The sequence below is a fragment of the Aquila chrysaetos genome, chromosome Z, assembly GCF_900496995.4.
Source record: "Aquila chrysaetos chrysaetos chromosome Z, bAquChr1.4, whole genome shotgun sequence".
NCBI classification, from domain to species: Eukaryota; Metazoa; Chordata; class Aves; order Accipitriformes; family Accipitridae; genus Aquila; species Aquila chrysaetos.
In genome coordinates, this window is record NC_044030.1 from 10734240 (window position 1) to 10758856 (window position 24617).

Sequence of the window (24617 nt, forward strand, 5' to 3'; positions counted from 1 at the left end):
TTCTTTGATCTGCTTCAGTTCTTATGGTGTTACAGGACAGTGTTTGGAAATGTACTATCAATACGTATGCTCACTGGAAAAACACTTTCTAGTATCTGTAGGTTTCAAAAGATGTTTTGTATTTTGAGGTGACTCCCCAAAGAAAATTTATGTGACCATACTTTGCACACGAGCACATACATTGTGTTTTCCAACAGCTTGGGATCATCAGCCTTTTTTAATAACATCTGATAGAGATGGTCCGTTCCTACAAGTTTTGTGAAACCAGTACAGGAGAGAAAAGTGCTATTTGTCTCCCAGTCAGAGGAAAAGTTAGTGCTGAGTTCAACTCTTACAGTACACTGGAGACATGTTGTGCATACCCTAATCCTGGGATCAGAACTCACATCTCATTAGACAACAGCTAATTCAAAGACAAGGTAACATTATAAGAAGTAAAGCCCTATTAGGTCTACATCTCACAGTAACAGAGGACAGTTTGCAATCAGAGGAAGAAGTGAAAATGAAAAAAACTATCCTTGAAACATCAGAACTTTGGGACATCATTTTTCTTTTAATCATTATAGCAAGTTTTAAGGAACAGTGTGTTCGTTGTTGGGCATTGCAATCTAACAATTACAAATTTTATTGATACTTATACTGCATCAAAGAAAAATTGAGGACTGGTGTATTAAAAGAGCATTATAGTTATATATGAAAGGCCACTGTTCCATTAGTGTTCAAAAATGAACTGTGGCAGCATCTTTTCCAGACTCATTGCTACCAGCACTGTGTCACCTTTAACACTTAATTTTCCTGACATGAAGGCCAGGGTTGGCTTTAGTTTACCTGAAAAGAAGACACAGAACCATCAGAAAAAGAAAAAGGAACTGGAGACAGCCCACGCACAGGAAAATGTAATGCCACTACAGCGAGACCTAGCAGCTATATTGCTACCAAGTTCTGCTGTAAAAGCAGTGCACATTTAGGAGACACAGATTAGAGATGTGCAGAACCGCAAGTCCAACAGATCGACTGGATTCTTTCTGAAGCTACGCTCGCGGCTAGAATTTCAGTACCTGGTTAACAAAAGCAGTATAAGCTTTTGTGCTCTTGCTGCTCGCCGAACAGCAGAGTTCAGAAAAATCCGAGGAGTTCTATCCTACACTTTCACTTGCGCCGCGGAAAGCCGAAAGCTCCTCCATCCCAGGACCACAAAGCGAGCAGGCTGTCCGTTCGCCCAGCAGCAGAAGGTTTTCTGGGCACCGGCACCTGCGTCCGCCCTGGCAAATGCCTTTGTCACTCACCCGTGAACATTTTCACAAAGTCGGCACTCGACATGCTCATAACCACATCGGCCGTCACAGGAGGCTTTCCGAAACCGGCGCTGCCACCCTTGGTTTTCAGGTCAATGTACCAAGTGCCTCCGTCATCACCTGAACAGACAGTGGGGAGAGGTGACAAGGCAGCAAAGAGCACTGTGCCCTCCCTACTCCTCCCTGCCCGACGGACGCTGCCGTGTCCCTTTGGAGCAGTTACTCCACAGTACGTACGCTGGTGGTGCTCTGCGAGAAGTTACCACTTGCCCCACGTCCTGCGTGCAGGCAAAGCCAGCCTCTGGCAGACGCCCCGCGGCACCACGGATCGGGGACACGGGCAGAAGCGCCCGACGGCAGCACTTTGCTGACAGAGCTGGTGGCAGCCGGCGCTCTTAACGTGACCCTGCGAGCACCCCTGTCCGTCGTCACGCTAACCCTGTGCCGCAGGGCCAGCGCTGCGACGAAGCCTGCCCGCCTATGCCGGCAGCGGCAGCAGCTTCCTGCGTGTGCTGAAGCTGGTCCTGAGAAGGAGCCTCACACAGAACAGAACGAAAGGCGGTCTGTTCCTGGATCAGCTTGAAAAGGCGAGCGTTTCTGCCCGAAAACACCGAGCGCCTTTTGCTAGGAGCGTGACCACGGGAAGGTTTTACAAGCGATGGTCTTACCAGATAATTCAAACTGAAAGACACCCTGAGTACTTCTCACATACTCTTCGCTCATTGCCCCCTCAATAACTCTGAAGGTTTCTGCAACAGGACTCAACGGCTTGGCTGGAGCAGGTTCTGTGTTAACCGTAGCTCCATCTGGTCCTTCATGCTGGGATCCGCTGAATTTCCTCTCTTCTTTGAGTGCTTGGGAAGCACCTACAAGAAAGAGACTATTTTTCTCTTTCAAATGCAAAACACTTTAAAACTGCATATAGAAACATGCCTAGAGAATTCCGTTTGAAAAGATTTAAACTTCCCAGTAGGGAAAATGAGTATTTCTCCATTTCAGTATTAATACTGATAAAGGATGGTTTTGCACCTGGGAATCTGAACGGGTGTAGAGCACTAAAGGTAATTCTGCAATATATTTCACCTCCTAATACATTAAAAAAAAATTCTAATTCTGATTGTTCACGGTTAAGTACCAAGGCTTACACAGCACATTGTTTTCTAATGCAACCCATACGCTCCTGACAGCACTCACAAAAAAAAAAACCCACCCCAGTGTCTTTAATAAACAACTCTTTCACCTCAAAATACTTCTGTCTTGTCTATCTTGCTAAGAACATGGATGTTCTCACTAATTCTTCTGCAAAGGCTTCTAAGCTGTAAATCAATTCACTGCTTTAACCAGCATTTTACTATACTGCAGTGAACACGTACAGTTAACAATAAAGGACAGCATCTGCAATTTTTACAAGGCCGATCAAGTTGAACACCCTCTAAAAATGTTGTAGAAAGTCTCTTAGGTGACTTAAGTATCAAAAAATTGTTAGGAGTATCCTGTGGGCCCCTACTAAATAACCACCTTTGGGAGGCCCAGGGAACTAACACCACCTGTCCCTGCAGAACAGTCCTCGTGCGATTGCTCAAACACTATTTTCAAGGGAAAGGGACTCTGTTCAAACTTTGCCTCCTCTGCCTTTCTCTCATCCCTCTTTTGGCACTCCTACAAAACCTGTTCAGCGTTACTAGTTGCCCTCCAACTTGACACACTACAATTCTGAAAAAGCAAAAACAATGCTTTTCTAAAAAAAGATTTCTGCATTTTGTCTCAGAGACTGTAAATCACGCGAGTTTCATGTACAAAGCAACAGAGACTGTTTTTTGTATAAATTTATCAAGACAGATCATATGACACTCCTGCAAAATGTGCTGTTTGCCATTTAATTTCTTTTTCCAGCAATATTTGCTATGACATTCAGTATAAAGAAGGATTCTTCAAAATAAGGCATTGATTATAAACCATGAAAGTTTCAAAGTCCTGCAGGAGGTAACATTCTTTCCCTAGCTTTAAGTAGAGCGGCTCCACAGCCACTTCCAAGAATCTTACCCTCCAAATGGGAAAAGAGGTTTGCCAAATAGCTTGAATGGAGTCCAAATTCTTGGGAGAAACAAAGCCCCAACCAACTTGAAATCCAGAGCGCATTCATTATTACCAGAAATGATCAACTTGTGCACACAGTGCTTTCCATACCACATCTTTCTGTCTTCACTGCTACCATCAAAACTAGAAGCCTTTTTAAATTGCGATGAAAAGCATTTGAAGATGAGAAATCATGTCATTAGCCGGTATGTAGTAATATAGACATTGTTCTGAGCGACAAAAAAGGTAGTTTTGAGTTGGAGAATTTCAATCAATTTAATTGATTAGGAACTGATATAAATATGAAATTATTTTGTTATTAAGAAATAAAAACAAACACACACTTCGAAAAACCCACCTCAACCCCCCTCCGCACACCTTTCCTCCACCCTCCTTATTATAATAAATTCTTAAAGTTTGAGCCAAATTCAGGAATTGCTTCTAGTAACAGTGTACCCAGAAATGTTCTTTGCCTTTGTTACGTATCCAAACGCTATTTAATATTCCAATCAAATACTAGTGTGTTTAAGAGGAATATTTTAAATATAATGATTCTACTCCTAAAAATTCTCATCTTAATATGTTGAAATAACAGCACTGTGCATTAGGGTGCACATTTTTTAACAGTGAACAGATGGAGGAAATGATACCAATACAGGCCATGGAGTGGGCATATCACTGATCTATGGCGCTGGCATGCTGGGTGATCTTGGACAAGTGTTTTTCTTCGGCTTGCCTCACTTTCCACCTGAAAAACTGGATTTTTCTACCTATTTCTATATTAATTTTAAAATATATTCATTAAAACCAGTGCTTAAGACTTGAGTGATGATAAAATGCCAAGTGCCACTCAAATACACAGGAGGCTAGAAGGGCAGAATCAGAGCAGGGCACTAGCAGAGACAGCGGTCCACGATGGCAGGGGGAGCAGCGGCAGCCAGGGAGGTGTTGCTGCAGTGCCACGGCAGCGGCTGCGTAAATTAAAAGGCTGACGGGCAAAATACCTGACCCGCAAAGCTGAAGACGCAGCTTTCGAAAGAGAAGGGCGTACCACGTTCTTCTGTGAGCAGCTGTGGCAGTCACGGGCTAGCTCTGCTCCAGGGTGAATGCGGCACCGTCGGAGGGAAGGGCAGATTTGGGGGGTGCCTCCCCCACCGCAGGACCCCGGGCACAGACGCAGGGGGGCTCAGCCCGTGGTAAACCTGTGCTCCCCTGCGGCTCATCACCGGGAGTGAGGGGGGGTGAGCCGCGTGGGGCTAACGCGCAGGCACCAGCAAACCTGCAGACAGCCAACGCACGAACGAGCCTTCCAGCTTCCGTAGCGCCTTTTCGAATGTTCTCTGCTTCTCACGCAAAAAAACCTCCCGGGAGGTCGGCTGACCCTCCCGGTGCAGAAAAAAGCCCCATCACGCCATTCCCCCTACTAAATACCGGAGAGAAGACAACACTTGAGGGCAAGAAGGCCGAACGCGATGCCTAGGGCTTCTCCTGCAGGTACTTCTGGGCATGGCTGAAACCAGCAGCTCTCTACACAGGCACGACAGCTCGCTTACACGGAGCTCGCTGCAGGCACAAGGCTTACGATCCCGGCACGGAGCTCTCACAGTCAAGCCCGTGTTCCTCCTCACTTGGGCCGAGTGCCGGAGACAGGCTGAAGGAGAGTCATGCCGGAAGAAGATCTTCTCAGCAAAGCGGTTTGGCTTCCATCTGTGCAGGATGCCAACCCTGGGAAAGCAAGCGGCACGGAAGACGTTCCAGTTGCAAAGTATTCAGGCAGCCCTTGGCCCCTTCGGCGTGGTCGTGCGTCGCTCCCGCAGGACTCTGCAGCTCTGTGACAGCGGGAACCGCAGCGACAGCGAAACTACAACTAGCATTACGTCAACACGCAAGGACTAGCGCGTCTGCTTACGGCTTAATGCGATTTCTGTTTATGCCGGCAGAACGGTCCGTCTCAATCCTTACGGTGGGTTCAGACCCACCGGGCGGCTTCCCCTTCTGGCATCAGCTCCCTGTGAAGCCCGAATCCCTCTCAGGACATTGCGCAGGATCTCTGCGTGAAAGCTGAAGGGGGGAAAAACAAGCCAGAGGGGGAAGCTGGTGGAAGATCTGCCAACCGTAGCAACAGGCGGGCAGCACGTGCAGGGCAGGAGGAGGTCAGAGCCTCCGTCAGGCAACAGAGGGAGGACGAGATGACGCGGGAAGAGTTACTTGCGGCCGCAGCCGTGCAGGATTCGGAGGCGAGGGCCGACCTCACCGTTACCGTGAGATAAGAGAGGGACGAGGCGGGGAGGTGAAGGAGGGGACGGGTATGCCTGGGCGAGCAGAAGGCAGGCGATCCTGCCGCAGGCATTCTGATGAACTGGGGAGGCAGAAGGCGAGGCGGAGGCAAAGGCTGCAGTGATTTGAGCGGGACCAGCACCGAGTTCAGGTCAAAGCGAAACTTCGCCCATCCAGCAGAGAACGAAAGCGTGTTGCAAACCACTCGACTCCGCTCTTTTCGTTCCGTGTAGGCCCCCATCTGCGCTGGGGCTGGCTTATGTCCCCCGACCAGCCTACCCCGCGCTCCCCGCAGCCTCCCTCACGCAGCCGGGCCGCCTCCTCCCCGGCCATCCCCGCCTCTACACACGGGGCCGCCTCCCGCGGCGCGCATCGCCCCGAGGGCCGCGGCTCGGCCCCCGCCTCGCCGGCCCCGCACCCCGGCGCCGACCACCCCGGCGCCGACCGCCCCCGCGCCTCACGCAGGCCCGGGCGAGGACCCGGGGCCGGCGGCCGCCCTTCACCTCCGCCCGCCCGCTCCGCCCCTCACCGCCGCGGCGGCTGCGCGAAGCGGGGCGGCCCCGGCGGCCCTCCCGGGCCCGCTCCCCGCCCAGGGGCAGCCCGTACCCGCGCCGCCATGCTGCCCAACACGGGGTAAGCCGCCCCAGTCCTCCCCTCTCCTTCCAGCCCCTCCCCGCCCCGCCGGCGCGGACAGCCCGCTCCGCTCCGCTCGCCCCAAGCCCCCGCTTCCCGCTCCCCGGGCGGCGGCGGCGGCGGCGGCGGCGGGCAGAGCCGCGGGGTCGGGCGCCAGGCTGAGGTAAAAGCCGCGGCTCTTCAGCCGCCGAAGGCCTCTCGGGGCGGGGCGGCGAGGTGGGCTTCGGCAGGGGGTTCGGTCGTGGCGGTTTGCTGGACGCTCACCTCGGCGCCGGTTTGCTTTTCCCTCCGGCCGGGTTGCGCGGGACGGCGCGTACGGGACGGCGCGTCCAGGCCGGGGGAAGCGCGCCGTGACACCGGAGGACGGGAACGCTGCCGTGACGGCGGGCTTCCCCCGTGAGGGGTGCGCCGCCCGCCGCCCTGGCTCCTCTCCCGCGGGTTTGTGCGTGGGCTTTGCCCGCACCGCGGGTCACGCCGGCCGCCGGTGACGGCGGTCGCGGGGCCGCCGGCCGGTGCTGGTGTGAGGTGCGGTGACGCCAGAGGTCCGGCTCGGGATGTTTCCCCACGGCGGAGAGGCTGGAAGCGCGTCCAGGAGCTCGGGGGGCGGGTGGGGACTCGCCGAGGTCCTGGAAGCCTTCGTGGGGGTGGGTGGTCAGTGTCCGTGCGCGGAGGGCTCTGCAGTGGGAGTAGTTGCTGCGGGACTCTCATCTAAGCTGGGTAGTGTGTTTGTAGTGGTATCTGTATTAAGCTATTTTTCACTCTCTCTCTCTTAGTCCAAGCCAGTACCTCCTAACCTGGCAGTCAAATTTTCTTCCAGTGCAGGGTCTTAATTTAGAGGCATTTTCTGCCTTTCTTCACTGCCAGCACTGCTAACAGCCAGGAAGATGAGTTGGTATTGTTTATTCCTTTATGTTATAAACAGGTTTATTCATTAATTTCCTAACGTATGTGTAAGCAAGCAGTAAAAAGTGTCCCTGTTGTGGCTTGCAGGTTTCTGCATTGACAGTTGTACCTGGTGAGAAAGGAACCTGTCTTATTTTTTCCCAAGATCCCCGAGACTTGGGGCACAGAGGTGAATTTGACATTTTCTGTCTTATTACCAGAATTCAGCTGCAATGGAAGCAATAAAGATGCGACCTTCACAATACAGGTCATAAGCAATTTTAGACGAGTGCATGCTTTAAAAACTTGTAAACTGTTGGACCTCTGAGTGAATTAAGAAATAAATCCTAAGTCTTGCAAGCTTCTCAGCTTGCTTAGTAGAGTAAAATGCTCTAAACTCTGGGCAGTCCTTTTGGGGACACTGAATAAACATTTTAAGAGGTTGGTGCATCTGACTTTGTGGATGCTGTCACACCAACTTGCAGGGGATAAATGAAATTTCTGGAGTGAGACACGATTAGAAGTAAAATCAAGGAAGAAGCAAGAATGTTTAAAAAAAATAATAGGAGTGTGAGAGATTGTATCAAGTCAGCTCAATGATTCAGAGGGGATGAAGTGAAAAAATTTTTCCTGTTAGTAGGGCTTTGCTTATTTTGGTGAACACTATTTCTGTGGGCTGTAGGGACAGAACTGGAGATTGTGGAGCTAGAACTGAAGGAGGGGAGCTCCAGAGAGTGAATGTAGTCAGTGGTGATTGTAAGCCTAGGGAGAAGAAGGAAATTTATGTAGGCTGGAGATGCAGTTGTCTGAGAAAAAAGAAGATTTGAGGGTGATGGCCAGTGTGGGAAAGGTTGGAGGAGAAAGCTAGAGAGAGTGTAACTGGAATGAATAGAATATGTTCCGTGACATTTTGAATAGAATAATAATTTGGGGAGAGGAGTTGAACCTGCGGTGGACTTTTCCAGATTTGATCATCGGATAATTCAAGTCGGAAGGGACCTTGAGAGGTCTGCAGTCCAGCCTCTTGCTGAAAGCCAGGTCAGTTGGGAGATCAGACAGGGTTGCTCAGGGCTTTGTCTGTTTGGGTCTTGAAAACTTCCAAGGCTGGAAACAGCTCAGTCCCCTGCCCTGTTGCCTGACTTTCCTCATGGGGAGGACAGTCTGAATCTCTCCAGTTTGAACCTTTCTTCTTTCAGTTTGAAAGGGCCTGTTGTCTCTTATCCTCCAGCGCTGTGCCACAGCATGTATGCTTGGCTCCAGCTCATCAATCACTGCATAGGTATTGGGGGGCTGCTGCTAGGTCCCCCCAAAGCTATCCTTCAGGCTGAACTGTCCCTCTCACAGAAATGCTGAGCCTGCAGCCATCTCTGACTCCCTTCATGGAACTTGTCCCCATTTGTCAACATATACCTTGTATTGAGGGACTCAAAAGTCATCACAGGATGTAAGTGTGGTCTTATAAGTGCCAAATAGAGGGGGCATAATCCATTCCCTCGATCTTCTGGTTATGGTGTTCTTGTAGCCCAGGGTGCTGCTGGCTGCTGTTGCCAGGCACGCTGCTGGCTCATGCTCAGCTTGCCCTCTGCCATGTGCCCCAAGGCCTTTTCAGGAGAGCGTTCCCTGGCCATTCAGTCCCTAGCCTGTGTCATTGCAGGGACTGCTTCCCAGGTGCAGGACTGTCCATCTGTCCTTGTTGAATTTCACAAGGCTGCTGTTCATGTAGCTTATCAGGGACCCTCTGCATAGCAGCCCTGCCTTCAAGCTAGTGAATCAGTTGTTGTCCACCCCCAGGGCATTTTGTCACCTCCTTCAGGTTGTTGATAAAGATGTTAAACAGGATTGGTCCAAGAATAGAGGTGGTACCCCACTTGCTACTGGTCTCTGGGCAGAGTATGACTTATTAACCACCACTCTCTGAGCCTGATGAACCAGTTAGTTTTTTACCCGTCAGGTTGTGCACCCATCCAGACCAAAATATCTTAAATTGGATGCAAAAGTATTGTGAGAGATGGCGTTGAAAGCCTTGCTTTCACCCACCCCATTGAGCAAAGGGTCTGCTTTTATGTCTAGTGTAGCAGCAGAAGCCCCTGTGCCCTTGATGTCCTTCACAAGCGTCAGCTGCAGGTGAACTTTGGTTTTCCGGACACCAGCCTGACAAGTCTGGGTGATATTTCTAATTCCTCCTTTGTGGCCTGTCCTTGGTCCTGCTCCCTGTATGACACCTTTGTACATAGGAACTGAGTCATGAGTTCGCTGCGTAGTCATGCCGGTCCCTTGGTACATCTACTTGTCTTCCTGAATGGACCACTCTTGCCCCTTGATGGTCTTAAAGCCCCACCAGCTTTCCTCTGCTTCCTTCTCCTTCAGAGCCACAAGGACCCCATTTGCCTCTTCCCTGACTGAGGTGGAGTCTGCTGACCTCATATCAGTCAGTTGGTTGAAGGCAGAAGCCAGGTTCTGGCCTTATTTGGCTGAGTTTTACAGTCTGACTATGTATTCCAGAGATGAACTTGCCTCAGTGTGTGTGTGACTCGACTCCCAGCAGCAGTTTTTTGTGATTTGCTGTGCTGTTTTGAGATTTTTCTTCTGTGCCTCTCTAGGACCCAGTTTGGCAGAGGAAAGCTGTTTGAAATGGCACCTGCAGGGCTTCCTTGACTTCCTGGGACCCCCCAGATGCCTAACCATGCCATTGCAGGGGAAGATCCCTCCCACTCCCCCGCACCATCCCTGTTTTGTGCCGTCTGAAACCAAACGCCCTCCTAGAGAGTGTTTTCGAGAGGGATGCTCTCGGATTGGAGGGAAAAAACCAGACCTGGAGAAACAGTAGTAAGTCAAGTCTGGCCCAGACTGAAAGAAAAACTAATGCAAACTTGAAAGCTGGTGTATAATGTTTGTGATGTGAGTGAAAAGTGAAGTTGCTGTAGCACATAGTTTATATTCTCTAACTGGAGTGGAAAAATTGGACCACTTGTTTTTTTCCACTGAGTTGTGGAAAGCAGCACAAGCTTTATGCAGAACACTGAAATGCACATTACTTCATATGGAAAACCTGTCATCTAAGAGGCTTTATTGTCAAATATGCTTTAAACTGGAGTTGATCTTTTGCTTTTCAAAAATTCAGTGACATTGTTTGTGTAAGCCAGACATCCTTCTGAGACTCTAAAACTTGTTAGTTTTCCCAGAGGTTTTGATTGGACCCATTTTGGGGGGGACCCATTGGATTAGATGTAGTTACTGGGCAACTTGAGTTTAGTGTAAAACCTTTAAGAGAAATAATTGTAATTTCTGAAAATCAAGTTTTTGGCACTTTTGTGTGGCACCCTGCATTAGTGTTGTGGTTCTGGACTTGAACTTTATGCCACATTGAGACAGCAGTTGTTTCTGTTTAGAAGGGTGTGTCTAGTAAATTACAGAGAGCTATGTAGTCATGTTGTCTCATTAGAAAATGGCATTTTGTTTTTACAACTTACTGCTTTTCCAATTTTGGCGAACATAGCAGCTCTGTTGTAAACAGTGTGTTGGGCCGTTTTACAAAAAGGGAGAAATGTGATTGGGTGACCTGCGTAACCATCTTGCTTTATAGTGTTTGCAAGCTTGGGGAATGGTCTTACCTTTGGCGGTACTCTACTTTGCTGTAGCTGTAGCCATTTCTTTTGTATATAGGGGCTGCTTTCTTAGTAAAAGGATGAAGGCATTTGTCTGGTTGGAAGACTGTGCTAATTGCTTTTGCCCTTAAAGAATGCTGACAGTCAATGATTTACAAGTTTTGCTTTGTTCTCTCTCTTCTTTACCCTCCACTTGCCCCTCCACCTTTAGGAAACTAGCAGGATGCACTCTCTTCATCACAGGCGCAAGCAGGGGCATTGGCAAAGCCATTGCTTTGAAAGCTGCCAAGGATGGTGCAAACATTGTGATAGCTGCCAAGACAGCTGAGCCCCATCCTACTCTTCCAGGGACTATCTACACTGCTGCAGCAGAGAGTAAGTTGTAATAAATGAGGGTGGGCTTCAGGTGCTGGGCTGAGTGTATGCCCTAGCTTAATTGTCATACCTGAGCGGAAAACTGTGTAAACTCTCTTAGCTCCAATTCACCTTTAATAAAATAAGCTTAGTGCTTCTCTTGCTTCCCAGGAATGCTGGGAGGTATCGAAATATTACTGTAATGAAGATGTGTGTGTATGGATGTGAAAATGCTATGTTACTTGGGATGTATGTGTATACCATACACATTCTCAGTGTTAAGATTTGGTTTTGGCTTCCCTGTTCTTTATGCAACGTGTAAAGAGGTCGCAATTTGAGAATGCGATTTTCAATGCCTTCTTGCAACATGTCATTGAATGGGAGATTCTCAGTAGGTTTATGCTATTTGTTCTACCTGAAAGCAAATTTTTAAATGTTTAATTTTATAATTGTGCAGTTGAGGCGGCTGGAGGAAAGGCTTTGCCATGCGTTGTTAATGTGAGGGAAGAACAGCAAATTATTAATGCTGTGGAGAAAGCTGTGAAGACTTTTGGAGGTATGCTGAGGTGTTGGGGAGACATTAACAGGCAGATTGTTCAAACAATAAGAGAAAAGAACAGCCTGCCTTACTCGTGCTTTTTATCTTTAAATGCTAATGTGAAATGGCTTATTTTAAAACCAGGGATTGATATTTTGGTGAACAATGCAAGCGCCATCTCTTTGACTGGCACTTTGGAAACAGAAACGAAGAAGGTCAATCTTATGATGGATGTCAATGTACGAGGAACCTACCTTACGTAAGTGCTGAGAGAAGGAAGGAAAGTAAAAACAAAATGCATTATGTTGTCTCAGTTTTTCTGAGGAATTGTGTAGCTGTCTTGCTGCCATAGAGTCAAAGTGCAAGTATTCTACATGTGCTCACAGGAGATTGCTCAGTTATTGGCCAGCTGATTGGAAATTAATATTTGCAAGAATTAATTGCAAGTTGGAGTAAACAGGAACCTTATTGCTGTAGTCATTAAGTGTTCACAAACCCCTCCATGCAGGTAGGAAGCAGAAACTAGTTTATTTCAAATGGAGCTTCAGCTTGGCTGTGCTAAATGGTGTCTGCTCTTTCATTTCAAGCAAAATGACTAACTCTTTGCGTACATCAAGTGCAACATCTTGTTTGTCAGCTTCCTTCTCATAAGCTTCTTTCTCATCTTTAGAGACATTACATAACTTAACCATAGTTAGAAATGCTAAAGATGTAACTTAACGATCTAAAGTGTTCTCTGCCTACTTTCAGCTTATCAGTCCTATCACTTACTTAAATTAACAGACCAAGATTTGATTTCACAATTCCTGTGGTCCTTATTTTGCTCATTTTTTGGAAATGGATTCAGTAGGTGGGATAAGTGATAGGATTGATAAGCTGAAAGTAGGTGTCCCTTCTGTGGCTGACAGTATGTGTGGGTCGTGTTGAAATGTGTGATTAGTAGGTCAGTAGTGTAGTCCACTGCGGTGCTGTTCTCCCTGTGAAGCTTGATTAAAAATTCTCCAGCCGAAATGAAATGCAAACATGTACCCTAGTGCTAGAAGTGAAGTCAAAAGATGGTTTCTATAAAGTAAAAGTTACTATTTACAGATATGTGTAAATTCTAAGTTGAATGAAATAGTGAGTCTTCCAGTCAGCAAAGAATAGGTTTTCAGTTTTGATTGGAATATTTGTAATAGACTTTCACTATACAGTATTATTTCTTTAACGTGGTTTTAAAGAATAAACAGGTATGGGATCAGAAGAGAATATATTTATGACTAAATGATGCTCTGCACTGTCAATTTCGCTTGTTGCCTCATAGTGTTTTGTTGCCCCTACCAGAACTATTACAAGGAGATTATGGCTTCTGAGCATCTGGAAAATCAGCGTTAGTAGATGCTGCTGCACTATTTGGAGAATGTGGTCCAGTTAGCCGGAATGAATACCAGGCCTGACATAAATGAGCTAGGACATATTTTTTGTTGTTGTTCTTTATGTCAGTTAAATAATTGATACATGGGCAGGGTCTCAGCTTAGTATTGAACTTCCATGAAAATGAAAATACTGGTCTGCTAGTATGGTTTTTACTGTAATTATAGGTGTTCCATAAAATAAGAGGTGACTGATTTGTCAGCATCTATCTTTCAGGTCTAAAACATGCCTTCCCCACTTGAGGAAGAGTAGGAACCCCCATATCCTGAACCTCAGCCCACCTATGAATCTGAATCCCATGTGGTTCAAAAATCATTGTGGTGAGTAGCATTCAGAGGCTTTGTTGTTATTTTTTGAGAACCACATAAATACCTGGTGAAATGTACAGGAGTGCCAGATCTTGTATCTTTAGCACTATATTCAGACTGGTACTAACAGTTCCGAGAGTGTTTTGTACATAACCTAGAAGAAATCATTTTGTGGGAAAACGTAGTGCAGGTTTCATGGCCTAATACGTCCTTTATGTTTTCAAGAATGTTTTCAAGGTAAGAGTCTGTGCTTTTTCATGGGAATTCTTAAGACTACAAAATATTTTCTGTTCCAAATAGAGATTGATCCCAAAATCTATTTTCTTACCGACTCAGCTTCACATTTGATTTAGTAGAGATAAAGCTCAATGTTGTCTTTTAAAATGGAAATTAATTTTGAGGGGGGAAAGGGAACCCATTTTGTCTTGAGGTTAATGTTGCTCATTTTAAAGCTGTAAAAAAAAAAAAAAATCCTTTCAATTTTGGACACTTGTCATGTAAAACTCCTCCAGCCTGTCCCAGTTCTTTCCCCCAAAAAGTTTCTTTTATCAAAATAGATGACAAGGGTTAATAATATTCTCCCTGCCCAGCCCCGACTCCCCGCTCCCCCCCCCCCAGCTTTTCTTTTGTTTTCTGTAGAATACTAGTTTGATCATTAGCAGCATGCCTTAGATCTCTTGAATAAATTGAGCACTCTTGTCAGTGTGCTGTGTGTAAAAAGCACAACAAACCCACCATATAGCTAGGCTTCAGTCATTTTTGTCAAAACGTGTAGCGCTCATTTTATTTGTAGTGAAAAAAGGCAGACTACAGTTTGTATCTGCTGGGGGTGGTGGGAGAAGGGAGAGATTTTGACTCTAGGAAGATACAGTTTTGTCCCCCAAAACTTAGTTTTCCTTATGAACACATCATTTGTTTTTCTTTCCTTCATAATTAAAGTTCTGTTGATGGAGTGTAAATTTTTATATTTTTTTATGCTTCTTGTCTTAGCTTATACCATTTCTAAATATGGGATGTCCATGTGTGTCTTGGGAATGGCAGAAGAATTTAGAGGAGAGGTTGCTGTCAATGCTTTATGGCCTAAAACAGGTGATTTTTTTTTTTTTTTTTTTTTTTTTTTTTTTTGTAATGGTACTAAAGTAATGACTTTCTGTATTTTTTCTTCTACAGCTTGTTTTGTTTCACTTTGAATATATTTCAGAATTCTTCTGGAATTGATTCAGGAGACTGAGCAGTTATTTTGCATATCCTTTGTTCATCCTGCATGAGTGCTGGTTTTCATTCCTAGTTCTCACTAGACCATTGCCACTTTAATCCAAACTCATCTTCAGCTAGTTTGCAACCCATTCAACCCTTTCAGTTGGCTTGTCTGCTCTTTCTCATGCACCCAAAGGTTTGGTTTGGACAGAATCACAAAAGCATTAGCATGCTTTCATTAGTAGGTATTAAATGTTTGTGTATGTAGTACTATTTAGAATTCCTTGCTAGTTAAATTGCCAGAGCATAGATGGAACTGACAAGATATATACCTCTGTAAATGCAGAAATAATTAAGAAAAACCTTGTTCCTACAAGTTTTGTTGCAGTGGGCCATCAAATGGTTGTTCACAGAACCATCAGCTTGCAAGTCACAGGAAATTAAAGAGCTCTATGGAAGAAAGGCAACTTGATGCTCCCATGTTGTATTAACTGCAGTTTGTTGTCTGTAGGTCAGTGGGGATCAGGGCTGCTGTTTGAGGTCTGGTCAGCTGTTTGCCAAAGAGGCCAGTCTCTTCACCTCAAATACATCTATGTGCAGAAACGATACTGATGTTAAAATCAGTAAAGACAGAGGGTCATCCTGCCCTTTAATGGCGTTAGCCCAGTCATTGTGTTATGAAACATTACAGCAGCAGAGTTTATTCCCTTAACTAGTGGAGGGACGGAAGAAGGAATAAGAAATAAAAATATGAACCAAATCCTCTTCTGGGGCTAGTGCTCCAGTGTAAGAAGTGTTTGTACCCAGACACTTTTCAACATTTTCCTGTTAGGAGTTGCAGGCCCCTTTTAACTTCTAGTGTGAACTAGAACTCTCTGATTTTTCTTCCTCTAAAGTGAGGAATATGAGCAAGACTTAATTATTTCAGACAAAATCAGCTGAGTTTCTTTGCTTAAATACTCTAGGTAATACTCAGTTGAACACTTGGGTTAGTATGTCTGACAGACCTGGTCCTTTTTCATTGGTCTGGATGCTTGCATCCTAAATTCTCCCAGTAAATGGATGCCTCATAATTCTGCTCACACTATGAGTTTTACCCATAGAAATATTTTGGTAAGCGATTGACTTTTTGAACGATAATTATATCATAGATGATAGTTACATCATCAGAAAACCTGTACTGTCTATTTTGAAGAGGATAAGCTCTTCATCTTTGAAGTACTGAAGGCAGCTGCATGTGTAACTTCAGGGTCTGGGTTGCCTTCCTGCCAGTGGAGTGGAAGCCAACCTTTCAGGTTTTGGGTCTCTGTTGTTTGGTTTTTTTTATTTCTGAAGGAGTTAGAAGAAACATGCTTCTTGAGTGCTCCAGGGAAACCTCAGAAAAGTTTCAATGGAGATTTCCCAGGATCTGTCTTTGTCATCTAAAATAGAGCCATGAAACTTGGTTCTTAAAGCCTTTAGCTCCCTAGACCTTGTGCTCATCCCACCTGGCTTGTCCCTAAAATGCCACTGCTAAATGGGTTTTACATCTCCTCAGAGTCCTGTATGTAGGAGTAATTTGGTTTTCCATTAGGAAAGGTGATCTTTTACCTACCATTCTGTGGTTTTTGGTCACTGACTAAGTAATGTAAATCGTATAGGAGAGTTAGGAACAGTGAAGGAATTAATCCAGAGTATCTCATTCAGACAGAGACGTGGTATCAAGCTGCAGACAACATTACTAATTTGACTTACTTTCTCACACAAAAGGTGTTGCAAGATTACCTGTCTTGTAAATGCACATACTTACATGCTGCATAGGCACATTATGTGCACCCTCCACAGCTTTCTGATTCTTCAACGCCTTCTCTCTGTGATTCTGGATATGCTGGAGAAAACATCCACTACCGTTGTGGAAACGAGTTGGTGGTTTTATGGGTCCCAATGTACTGTTGAGAGCTAAAGAATTCTTCCTGCAGAGACCAGCTGGTTATACTAGGTCTTTATTTTGCAATGTAGGTGTTTTCCCCCACCCATCTGAGTAATTCAGACTCTTGTGTTTCATGGCAAGGGAAAACAGAACCTAGGAGAATTTGTCCACCTGCTCACAATGAAAAATTTTTCAGAGGGATGGCTAACCTTATAGGGAGAAGTTACATTAAGTGTTAAGTTGCATAGTTGAATACATTATTTCTTTCCAGTGTTTGCATATGCTGTAGCACTCCAAATGTCAGTAACAGTACCAGTGTCCCAGGTATGGTCTGGTATTAAAGGATGTCTGTGATGGTATTAATTAAACTTCTACAAAATCTGACGTTCTTATTGGGGTGGAAACCCAAACCAAAGAAAGTAGGATCTTTTTCTTGTGCGCTAGAGTGCCACTGTGTCCTTGGTAACATATTTGTACCTGCTAAAATAAGTAAGAGGATAACACTGCAGAAGCTGGCACTTGTTACAGAGTGCAGTTAATATCTCTTCCCCTCAGGAACCTGCAGAACATGAGGCTTGGAAGTGCAGGAAGATTCAATTTACAAATGACAATAGTATATTATAATAATATACTCTGTGAGACGCTGCAAAGTAATTTAAAAAGTAATTAAGCTTTCTATAAAATCAAAGGTATGCAGACAGAGCTTTGTATTTGCTCAATCCATTCTTGCTCATTTGGTTTAAGACTGTTAGAAACATTAGACGAGCTCTTGAAGTTTGTATAAATCAGTGATGCCTCTGTGAAAACTGATGTGCCCCCAAGTATAAAAGAGAATAATAATGTGCAAATTCTTCAGTACAAAAAATGTTCTTTTGAAAGGTTTCTCTTCCAAAAGTGAGAAAGTTAACTACTTTCCTGTGGTCGCCAGGGAGAAAGAGTTACAGACTTCCATGGTATCTAAAATACAGTTGCAAAGTTCTTAATTAAAAAATCCACTATAATCTCATACAAATGTGATTAGCCTCAGTGCTAGTATGGATGCCACTATCTGTTGATTAATCTGACTCTTTAAACATGTGAAAGTATGCTGGTAATAAGAAGCCAGGAGCTCTCCATTTATCTAAAAGTGAAAGAGGAAGCCTACAAAAAGGGCAAGGGGCAATCCTGTCACCAAGAGTGCCTATGAATAATAGAGGTGTCCTGGGACAGAAGTGGAAGGCTCTTTGTGTGCGTTAGAGGAAAACCAGCAGCACTTTATATGAAATAGGTGGAACAATGTGCAGCCAGACTATGAGGCGATACCTGTTTAAAACATTTTTGCCTCAGTCTGTGCACATAGGCTTACTGTGCTCAAAGAATAGTAGTTGACACTAACAGAGAAGCAGCAGAAGCATGGGCCAGGAAAAGTGAACAGGTTAATGAATCCTCAGAATAGTGGAATATATTCAGGACAACAGAACCTGGTAAATTTCATCAGAGTATTTGACAGAAATATTCTCTGAACTGTTGATAGTTATTTAAAAAAAAATTTAAAAATCTTGCAGGACAGATCACATTTCAGAGGACCAAAGAAAGGCAAATTTATTTCCTAAAAAATCAGAAAAAGACCTAGGGGGACCTAGGTGTATGTACAGTAGAAACCATATGTACAGTATAAATCTATTGGCCACTTTTTATTTAGGCGCATATTTATAGCGGTTCAGTTGATTTGAAAAAAAGAAGCTGAAGTTGGTCAAAGGTAAATGAAACCTAGGGGCTAATCCTCACCATAGAAGAGTAAAACATGGGAGTCAACGAGACCATCTACCCACTGTTGCACTTTCCAGAAAACACTTTGTCAGGATCTCCCTGGCCACCATTAAAGACTGCAGTCCTTTTTCCCAGTTCCTACTTTGGAAGGTGGATGGTCCAAGCTCAGATAGGTGTGTCCTGCACAGTGCTTATTCCTTGCTTCTTAACAGATGTTGGAATAATTTCTGCATCAAAGCTGCCATTACTTTGTGTGGAATGGAAACACGGAAAAGAGGACAAAAGTGATTTAAAATCAGGTTTAAACTTCCACCTGTAGGATCTGCCAGTCCCAGGTGTAGGAGAGGATTTGCGAATCTGTCCCAAAACTTGAGGGCAGAGTGTAGAGTCTTAAACAGCAGATGGGAAAAAGTCATGAAGCAGAACTGTATGAGGAGAAAACAGTAACATGGCAAATGCCAAAAGCTACAACCAAACAGCCGTTCTGTGGAAGAGGATGAAAGAAAAATGAATTAGATACCTCAGCCTGGAAGAGCAGATTACAGACTTAACCTGGAACGTGCCACACTGTTAGTAGCTCCCTTGCAGGAAGCATAAAGGCGACTAATGGAATGGTACAGAACTTAGTAGAATTGGTTAATAAAACAACCAGATGATTAGGAGATCTGGATTTTATTCTTGGTTCTAACACAGACTTTCTGTGGACTATTGAACCAATTATTTGGGGTTTTGCTATTTGGTTTCTCATTAACTTAGGAGAGACACTTTGGTATCTCATGGGAGTTACTACAAGGCTAAAATTAAGCATCAAGATTTTCAGTGTGATAATCACCAAAGGAGATACCTCTGAATGGCTGATGTATCATATATTCACTTTGAGAAAAATAGTTGTCCTGTTAGTTTTTCATTTCCTGAATAACCTAGAGGAAATCCATGGCGCGGGGCAAGTGGGGGGGTGGGTGCACTGATAAAAGGAGAGAGGGATGTGAATGTCATAAAAAGTCCTGCCCATTATTCCACTTTTTGGTTCCTTTAGTAGTTTTCTTTTTTTACTGGTGCTTGTAGAGGATTCTTTGTTAGTTAGTAGTATTTCATAGCTTTGTCTTCCTACAGGTCCCTTTGGCATGAAAGGAAGACAGTTTGTGTGCTTTCTAAAGAAATGTGAATTTCATGTTGTCAGTGTTAAAGCTTTATTTTCTTACTCTCCAAACTTTATAGCCATACATACAGCTGCTATGGATATGCTCGGAGGATCTGGAATAGAAAAACAGTGCAGGAAAACTGACATCCTTGCAGATGCTGCATATTGCATTTTAACAAAACCAAAAAGTTTCACTGGAAACTTCATTATTGATGAAGTTCTGCTGAGAGAAGAAGGAGTTAAGGATTTTGATGTCTATGCAATTGCACCAGGTAAAACAGATCTTTAAGATTAGGAGTAAGTCCAGGAAGGAGGGAAGGCTGTATGGAGAATATTAATATAGTTCTGTTTCTAGGGGCTTTTAAATTAGTCTGTAAAAAGTTGCTTTGCCTCAGCTTTCAGAACATGCCTTCCTGGCAAGCACATATGAGTCCACTGAGATTCTAATAGTGCCTATTAAATTAAAAAAATACTTTAATGAAAAGAAAATGTACCTGCACTGTAGATGTATATATTGCTATTTACCACTAGTGAGATAGATTTTTTTTTTTCTTCTTCAAATGTTTTTCATTGCAACTTAAGAGGCTTCTGCATCAGATTTTAAATGAACCAAACTCTAAACATGTTACTTCATGCTTGTCTTTCCTTCAAATTGTAGTTTATTTAGTTATAAATTTGGCTGTAGTTTCATATGAAATGGATTCCTGTTTGTGCTGTTCCACTTTACTTGGACTTACTATTACATTTTTCATGCTTTCTAGGTCACCCCCTGATGCCTGACTTTTTCTTGGATGTTGCAACTGACATGACAGCCATGAAACAAGAAAGATACGGTAGGGAAAGCGATGTGTGTACAAGTCGATCATTTCTGACAATAACGAATGCCGTCTCTATTTCAAGTTGTTTTTTCTGCTTTTCTTTTCTCCCAAGAGCTTGGGCACCATTCAAGCTATTTGACAAGAACCCTTTTCTCATTTGGAGGGTATGATTTATGGAAGTGACTCTGTACTTAAAGCTAGGGAAGAAATGTTCCCTCCTGCAGGACTTTCAGGGTATAAAATCAGTTCCTTATTTTGAAGAATCCTTTTTTAACCATCTGAGTTGTGGTAGTATGAAAGTCACAGGCAAATATTGCTGGAAAAAGAAATTAAATGGCAAACAGCACATTTTGCAGGAGTGTCATATGATCTGTCTTGATAAATTTATACAAAAAACAGTCTCTGTTGCTTTGTACATGAAACTCGCGTGATTTACAGTCTCTGAGACAAAATGCAGAAATCTTTTTTTAGAAAAGCATTGTTTTTGCTTTTTCAGAATTGTAGTGTGTCAAGTTGGAGGGCAACTAATAACGCTGAACAGGTTTTGTAGGAGTGCCAAAAGAGGGATGAGAGAAAGGCAGAGGAGGCAAAGTTTGAACAGAGTCCCTTTCCCTTGAAAATAGTGTTTGAGCAATCGCACGAGGACTGTTCTGCAGGGACAGGTGGTGTTAGTTCCCTGGGCCTCCCAAAGGTGGTTATTTAGTAGGGGCCCACAGGATACTCCTAACAATTTTTTGATACTTAAGTCACCTAAGAGACTTTCTACAACATTTTTAGAGGGTGTTCAACTTGATCGGCCTTGTAAAAATTGCAGATGCTGTCCTTTATTGTTAACTGTACGTGTTCACTGCAGTATAGTAAAATGCTGGTTAAAGCAGTGAATTGATTTACAGCTTAGAAGCCTTTGCAGAAGAATTAGTGAGAACATCCATGTTCTTAGCAAGATAGACAAGACAGAAGTATTTTGAGGTGAAAGAGTTGTTTATTAAAGACACTGGGGTGGGTTTTTTTTTTTGTGAGTGCTGTCAGGAGCGTATGGGTTGCATTAGAAAACAATGTGCTGTGTAAGCCTTGGTACTTAACCGTGAACAATCAGAATTAGAATTTTTTTTTAATGTATTAGGAGGTGAAATATATTGCAGAATTACCTTTAGTGCTCTACACCCGTTCAGATTCCCAGGTGCAAAACCCATCCTTTATCAGTATTAATACTGAAATGGAGAAATACTCATTTTCCCTACTGGGAAGTTTAAATCTTTTCAAACGGAATTCTCTAGGCATGTTTCTATATGCAGTTTTAAAGTGTTTTGCATTTGAAAGAGAAAATAGTCTCTTTCTTGTAGGTGCTTCCCAAGCACTCAAAGAAGAGAGGAAATTCAGCGGATCCCAGCATGAAGGACCAGATGGAGCTACGGTTAACACAGAACCTGCTCCAGCCAAGCCGTTGAGTCCTGTTGCAGAAACCTTCAGAGTTATTGAGGGGGCAATGAGCGAAGAGTATGTGAGAAGTACTCAGGGTGTCTTTCAGTTTGAATTATCTGGTAAGACCATCGCTTGTAAAACCTTCCCGTGGTCACGCTCCTAGCAAAAGGCGCTCGGTGTTTTCGGGCAGAAACGCTCGCCTTTTCAAGCTGATCCAGGAACAGACCGCCTTTCGTTCTGTTCTGTGTGAGGCTCCTTCTCAGGACCAGCTTCAGCACACGCAGGAAGCTGCTGCCGCTGCCGGCATAGGCGGGCAGGCTTCGTCGCAGCGCTGGCCCTGCGGCACAGGGTTAGCGTGACGACGGACAGGGGTGCTCGCAGGGTCACGTTAAGAGCGCCGGCTGCCACCAGCTCTGTCAGCAAAGTGCTGCCGTCGGGCGCTTCTGCCCGTGTCCCCGATCCGTGGTGCCGCGGGGCGTCTGCCAGAGGCTGGCTTTGCCTGCACGCAGGACGTGGGGCAAGTGGTAACTTCTCGCAGAGCACCACCAGCGTACGTACTGTGGAGTAACTGCTCCAAAGGGACACGGCAGCGTCCGTCGGGCAGGGAGGAGTAGGGAGGGCACAGTGCTCTTTGCTGCCTTGTCACCTCTCCCCACTGTCTGTTCAGGTGATGACGGAGGCACTTGGTACATTGACCTGAAAACCAAGGGTGGCAGCGCCGGTTTCGGAAAGCCTCCTGTGACGGCCGATGTGGTTATGAGCATGTCGAGTGCCGACTTTGTGAAAATGTTCACGGGTGAGTGACAAAGGCATTTGCCAGGGCGGACGCAGGTGCCGGTGCCCAGAAAACCTTCTGCTGCTGGGCGAACGGACAGCCTGCTCGCTTTGTGGTCCTGGGATGGAGGAGCTTTCGGCTTTCCGCGGCGCAAGTGAAAGTGTAGGATAGAACTCCTCGGATTTTTCTGAACTCTGCTGTTCGGCGAGCAGCAAGAGCACAAAAGCTTATACTGCTTTTGTTAACCAGGTACTGAAATTCTAGCCGCGAGCGTAGCTTCAGAAAGAATCCAGTCGATCTGTTGGACTTGCGGTTCTGCACATCTCTAATCTGTGTCTCCTAAATGTGCACTGCTTTTACAGCAGAACTTGGTAGCAATATAGCTGCTAGGTCTCGCTGTAGTGGCATTACATTTTCCTGTGCGCGGGCTGTCTCCAGTTCCTTTTTCTTTTTCTGATGGTTCTGTGTCTTCTTTTTAGGTAAACTAAAGCCAACCCTGGCCTTCATGTCAGGAAAATTAAGGATTAAAGGTAACATGGCACTAGCAATAAAGCTCGAGAAGATGCTGACACAGCTCAACTCTAAACTGTGAGGGGAAGCCGTTACTAGCGCAACAGTGGCCTTTCATATATAACTGCAACGCTGTTTTAAAATTGTAGTCCTTCTTTTTTCTCTGATGCAATATAATAAGTATGCATAAAATGTGAGATTTTAAAAGAAGAAATATCTCCATCTAATGAAGACAAGAAGCTGTTTGTGATTAAACTAACTTCTCAAGAATACAAGTATTAGGTTCCGGGTGTTTTCTTTACTTCTGCTCCTCTGGATCAATGCAGGACACCTGAAGTGAGTTTCTTCCCACATAGTTGCTTGCACACATGTCCCATAAAAAAGGGGGAGCAAATGTCACCCTGCAGACCTGTTTCTGTGATAGAAGTGCCATCAGAGATTCCTGAGCTGGCTTAGAAGTGGAAGCAATACGGTCAATTTAGCAGGGCCCCAATTACCCTGGTGAATGGACATCTCAATTTTTTTTTTTTTTTCCTTTCCTGAGTTTATTACCTACACTAGTTCTTATACCTTTGTATTGCACTGAGTTAGGCTGTACAGACATGCCGAGTGATCCTGACTGCCACAGACAAGGTACTGCCTTCCACAGCACCTTCATGTAGCATTACAAGGATTGACCTACATCACTGCAGCCAGCTAATTCCCCTTCCTTCCCTTTGGCAGGTAAAGATTGAAGCTCACTTGTGAAAGGACGCATGCCCCCACTCTGTAAATGGACAAGCGCACACATGGTCTGTAACTTGTGTGACAGCATCTGCAAAGCCCAATGCACTAACCTCTTTAAAATGTTTATTCGGTGTCCCCAAAAGGACTGCCCAGAATTTAGAGCATTTTACTCTGCTAAGCAAGCTGAGAAGCTTGCGAGACTTAGGATTTATTTAATTCACTCAAAGGTCCAATAGTTTACAAGTTTTTAAAGCATGTGCTCATCTAAAATTGCTTATGACCTGTATTGTGAAGGTCGCATCTTTATCGCTTCCATTGCAGTTGAATTCTGGTAATAAGACAGAAAATGTCAAATTCACCCCTGTGCCTTGCAATCTCGGGGATCTTGCGAAAAATGAAGGTGGGTTCCTTTCTCACCAGGCACGAGGGGCAGGGGGTGCAGAGGGAGGGGGCGGCTTACCCCGTGTTGGGCAGCATGGCAGCGCCAGTAAGGGCTGCCCCAGCGGGATGGGGAGCAGCGTTGGGCTGCGTGACTGTTCCAGGCTGTCCCAGGCTGGGCTGCGCTCAGCAGCGTGCTCTTTGCTGACAGGTAGCGAGCTGTGCTCAGCTGAGCCCCCGCCACGGCTGTCGGCTTGGGGCACCCTGCAACATCAGCGTGCCTGCTGTGCAGCCGTAGCTGCCTGCCCCTGCTGCGTGTGCTGCGGGTCCCGGGGGGCCTGTCCAAAGGTTTCAGTCTCCACCGGGCAGTGTCTGCCTCCCACCCCCATCCTGGTGCCTGGGTTGGTAACTGCTCTGTCCCTGGCCGCTGAGCAGAGCAGTGTCAGTCCGCGCGGTCCTGCCGGCTGAAGGAGAGCAGGAGCACTGGCATGCACTGGGACATGGAAGCAAAGGCTGCGTGTGGAATAGGAGTGCAAGAAGATCCAGCACTGGAAACCAGACTCCTCTGGAGGAGACTGAACATCTGAACTGATGGTGCAATAACGCACGCA

The 24617-nt window shown here is 45.2% G+C and overlaps 2 protein-coding genes across 2 annotated transcripts; one reads left to right on the forward strand and one right to left on the reverse strand.

Moving 5' to 3' along the window:
• Positions 1-533: 533 nt before the first annotated feature.
• LOC115336803 (hydroxysteroid dehydrogenase-like protein 2) lies at positions 534-2161 on the reverse strand. The gene is made up of 3 exons (XM_041120903.1): positions 1964-2161; positions 1287-1415; positions 534-828 (listed from the first exon to the last, which is right to left on the reverse strand). The coding sequence occupies exons 1-3, from the start codon at positions 2016-2018 to the stop codon at positions 713-715; spliced, it is 300 nt and encodes a 99-aa protein (XP_040976837.1). The 5' UTR covers positions 2019-2161; the 3' UTR covers positions 534-712.
• A 3998-nt stretch (positions 2162-6159) lies between these two features.
• Positions 6160-23177, forward strand: HSDL2 (hydroxysteroid dehydrogenase like 2). Its single transcript, XM_030004384.2, has 11 exons — positions 6160-6281; positions 10980-11143; positions 11580-11678; positions 11805-11919; positions 13290-13393; positions 14372-14470; positions 19455-19649; positions 20139-20210; positions 21539-21736; positions 22285-22413; positions 22872-23177. The coding sequence occupies exons 1-11, from the start codon at positions 6265-6267 to the stop codon at positions 22982-22984; spliced, it is 1305 nt and encodes a 434-aa protein (XP_029860244.1). The 5' UTR covers positions 6160-6264; the 3' UTR covers positions 22985-23177.
• Positions 23178-24617: the final 1440 nt, after the last annotated feature.

Coding starts and splice junctions, on each gene's coding strand:
- LOC115336803 (XM_041120903.1), bottom strand. CDS start 2,018: ATGAGCGAAGAGTATGTGAGAAGTACTCAGGGTGTCTTTCAGTTTGAA. Junction 1,416..1,963: donor CTTTCAGTTTGAATTATCTG/GTAAGACCATCG, acceptor CTGTCTGTTCAG/GTGATGACGGAGGCACTTGG. Junction 829..1,286: donor CTTTGTGAAAATGTTCACGG/GTGAGTGACAAA, acceptor TCTTCTTTTCAG/GTAAACTAAAGCCAACCCTG.
- HSDL2 (XM_030004384.2), top strand. Junction 11,920..13,289: donor GTACGAGGAACCTACCTTAC/GTAAGTGCTGAG, acceptor TCTATCTTTCAG/GTCTAAAACATGCCTTCCCC. Junction 20,211..21,538: donor CATGAAACAAGAAAGATACG/GTAGGGAAAGCG, acceptor TCTTTCTTGTAG/GTGCTTCCCAAGCACTCAAA.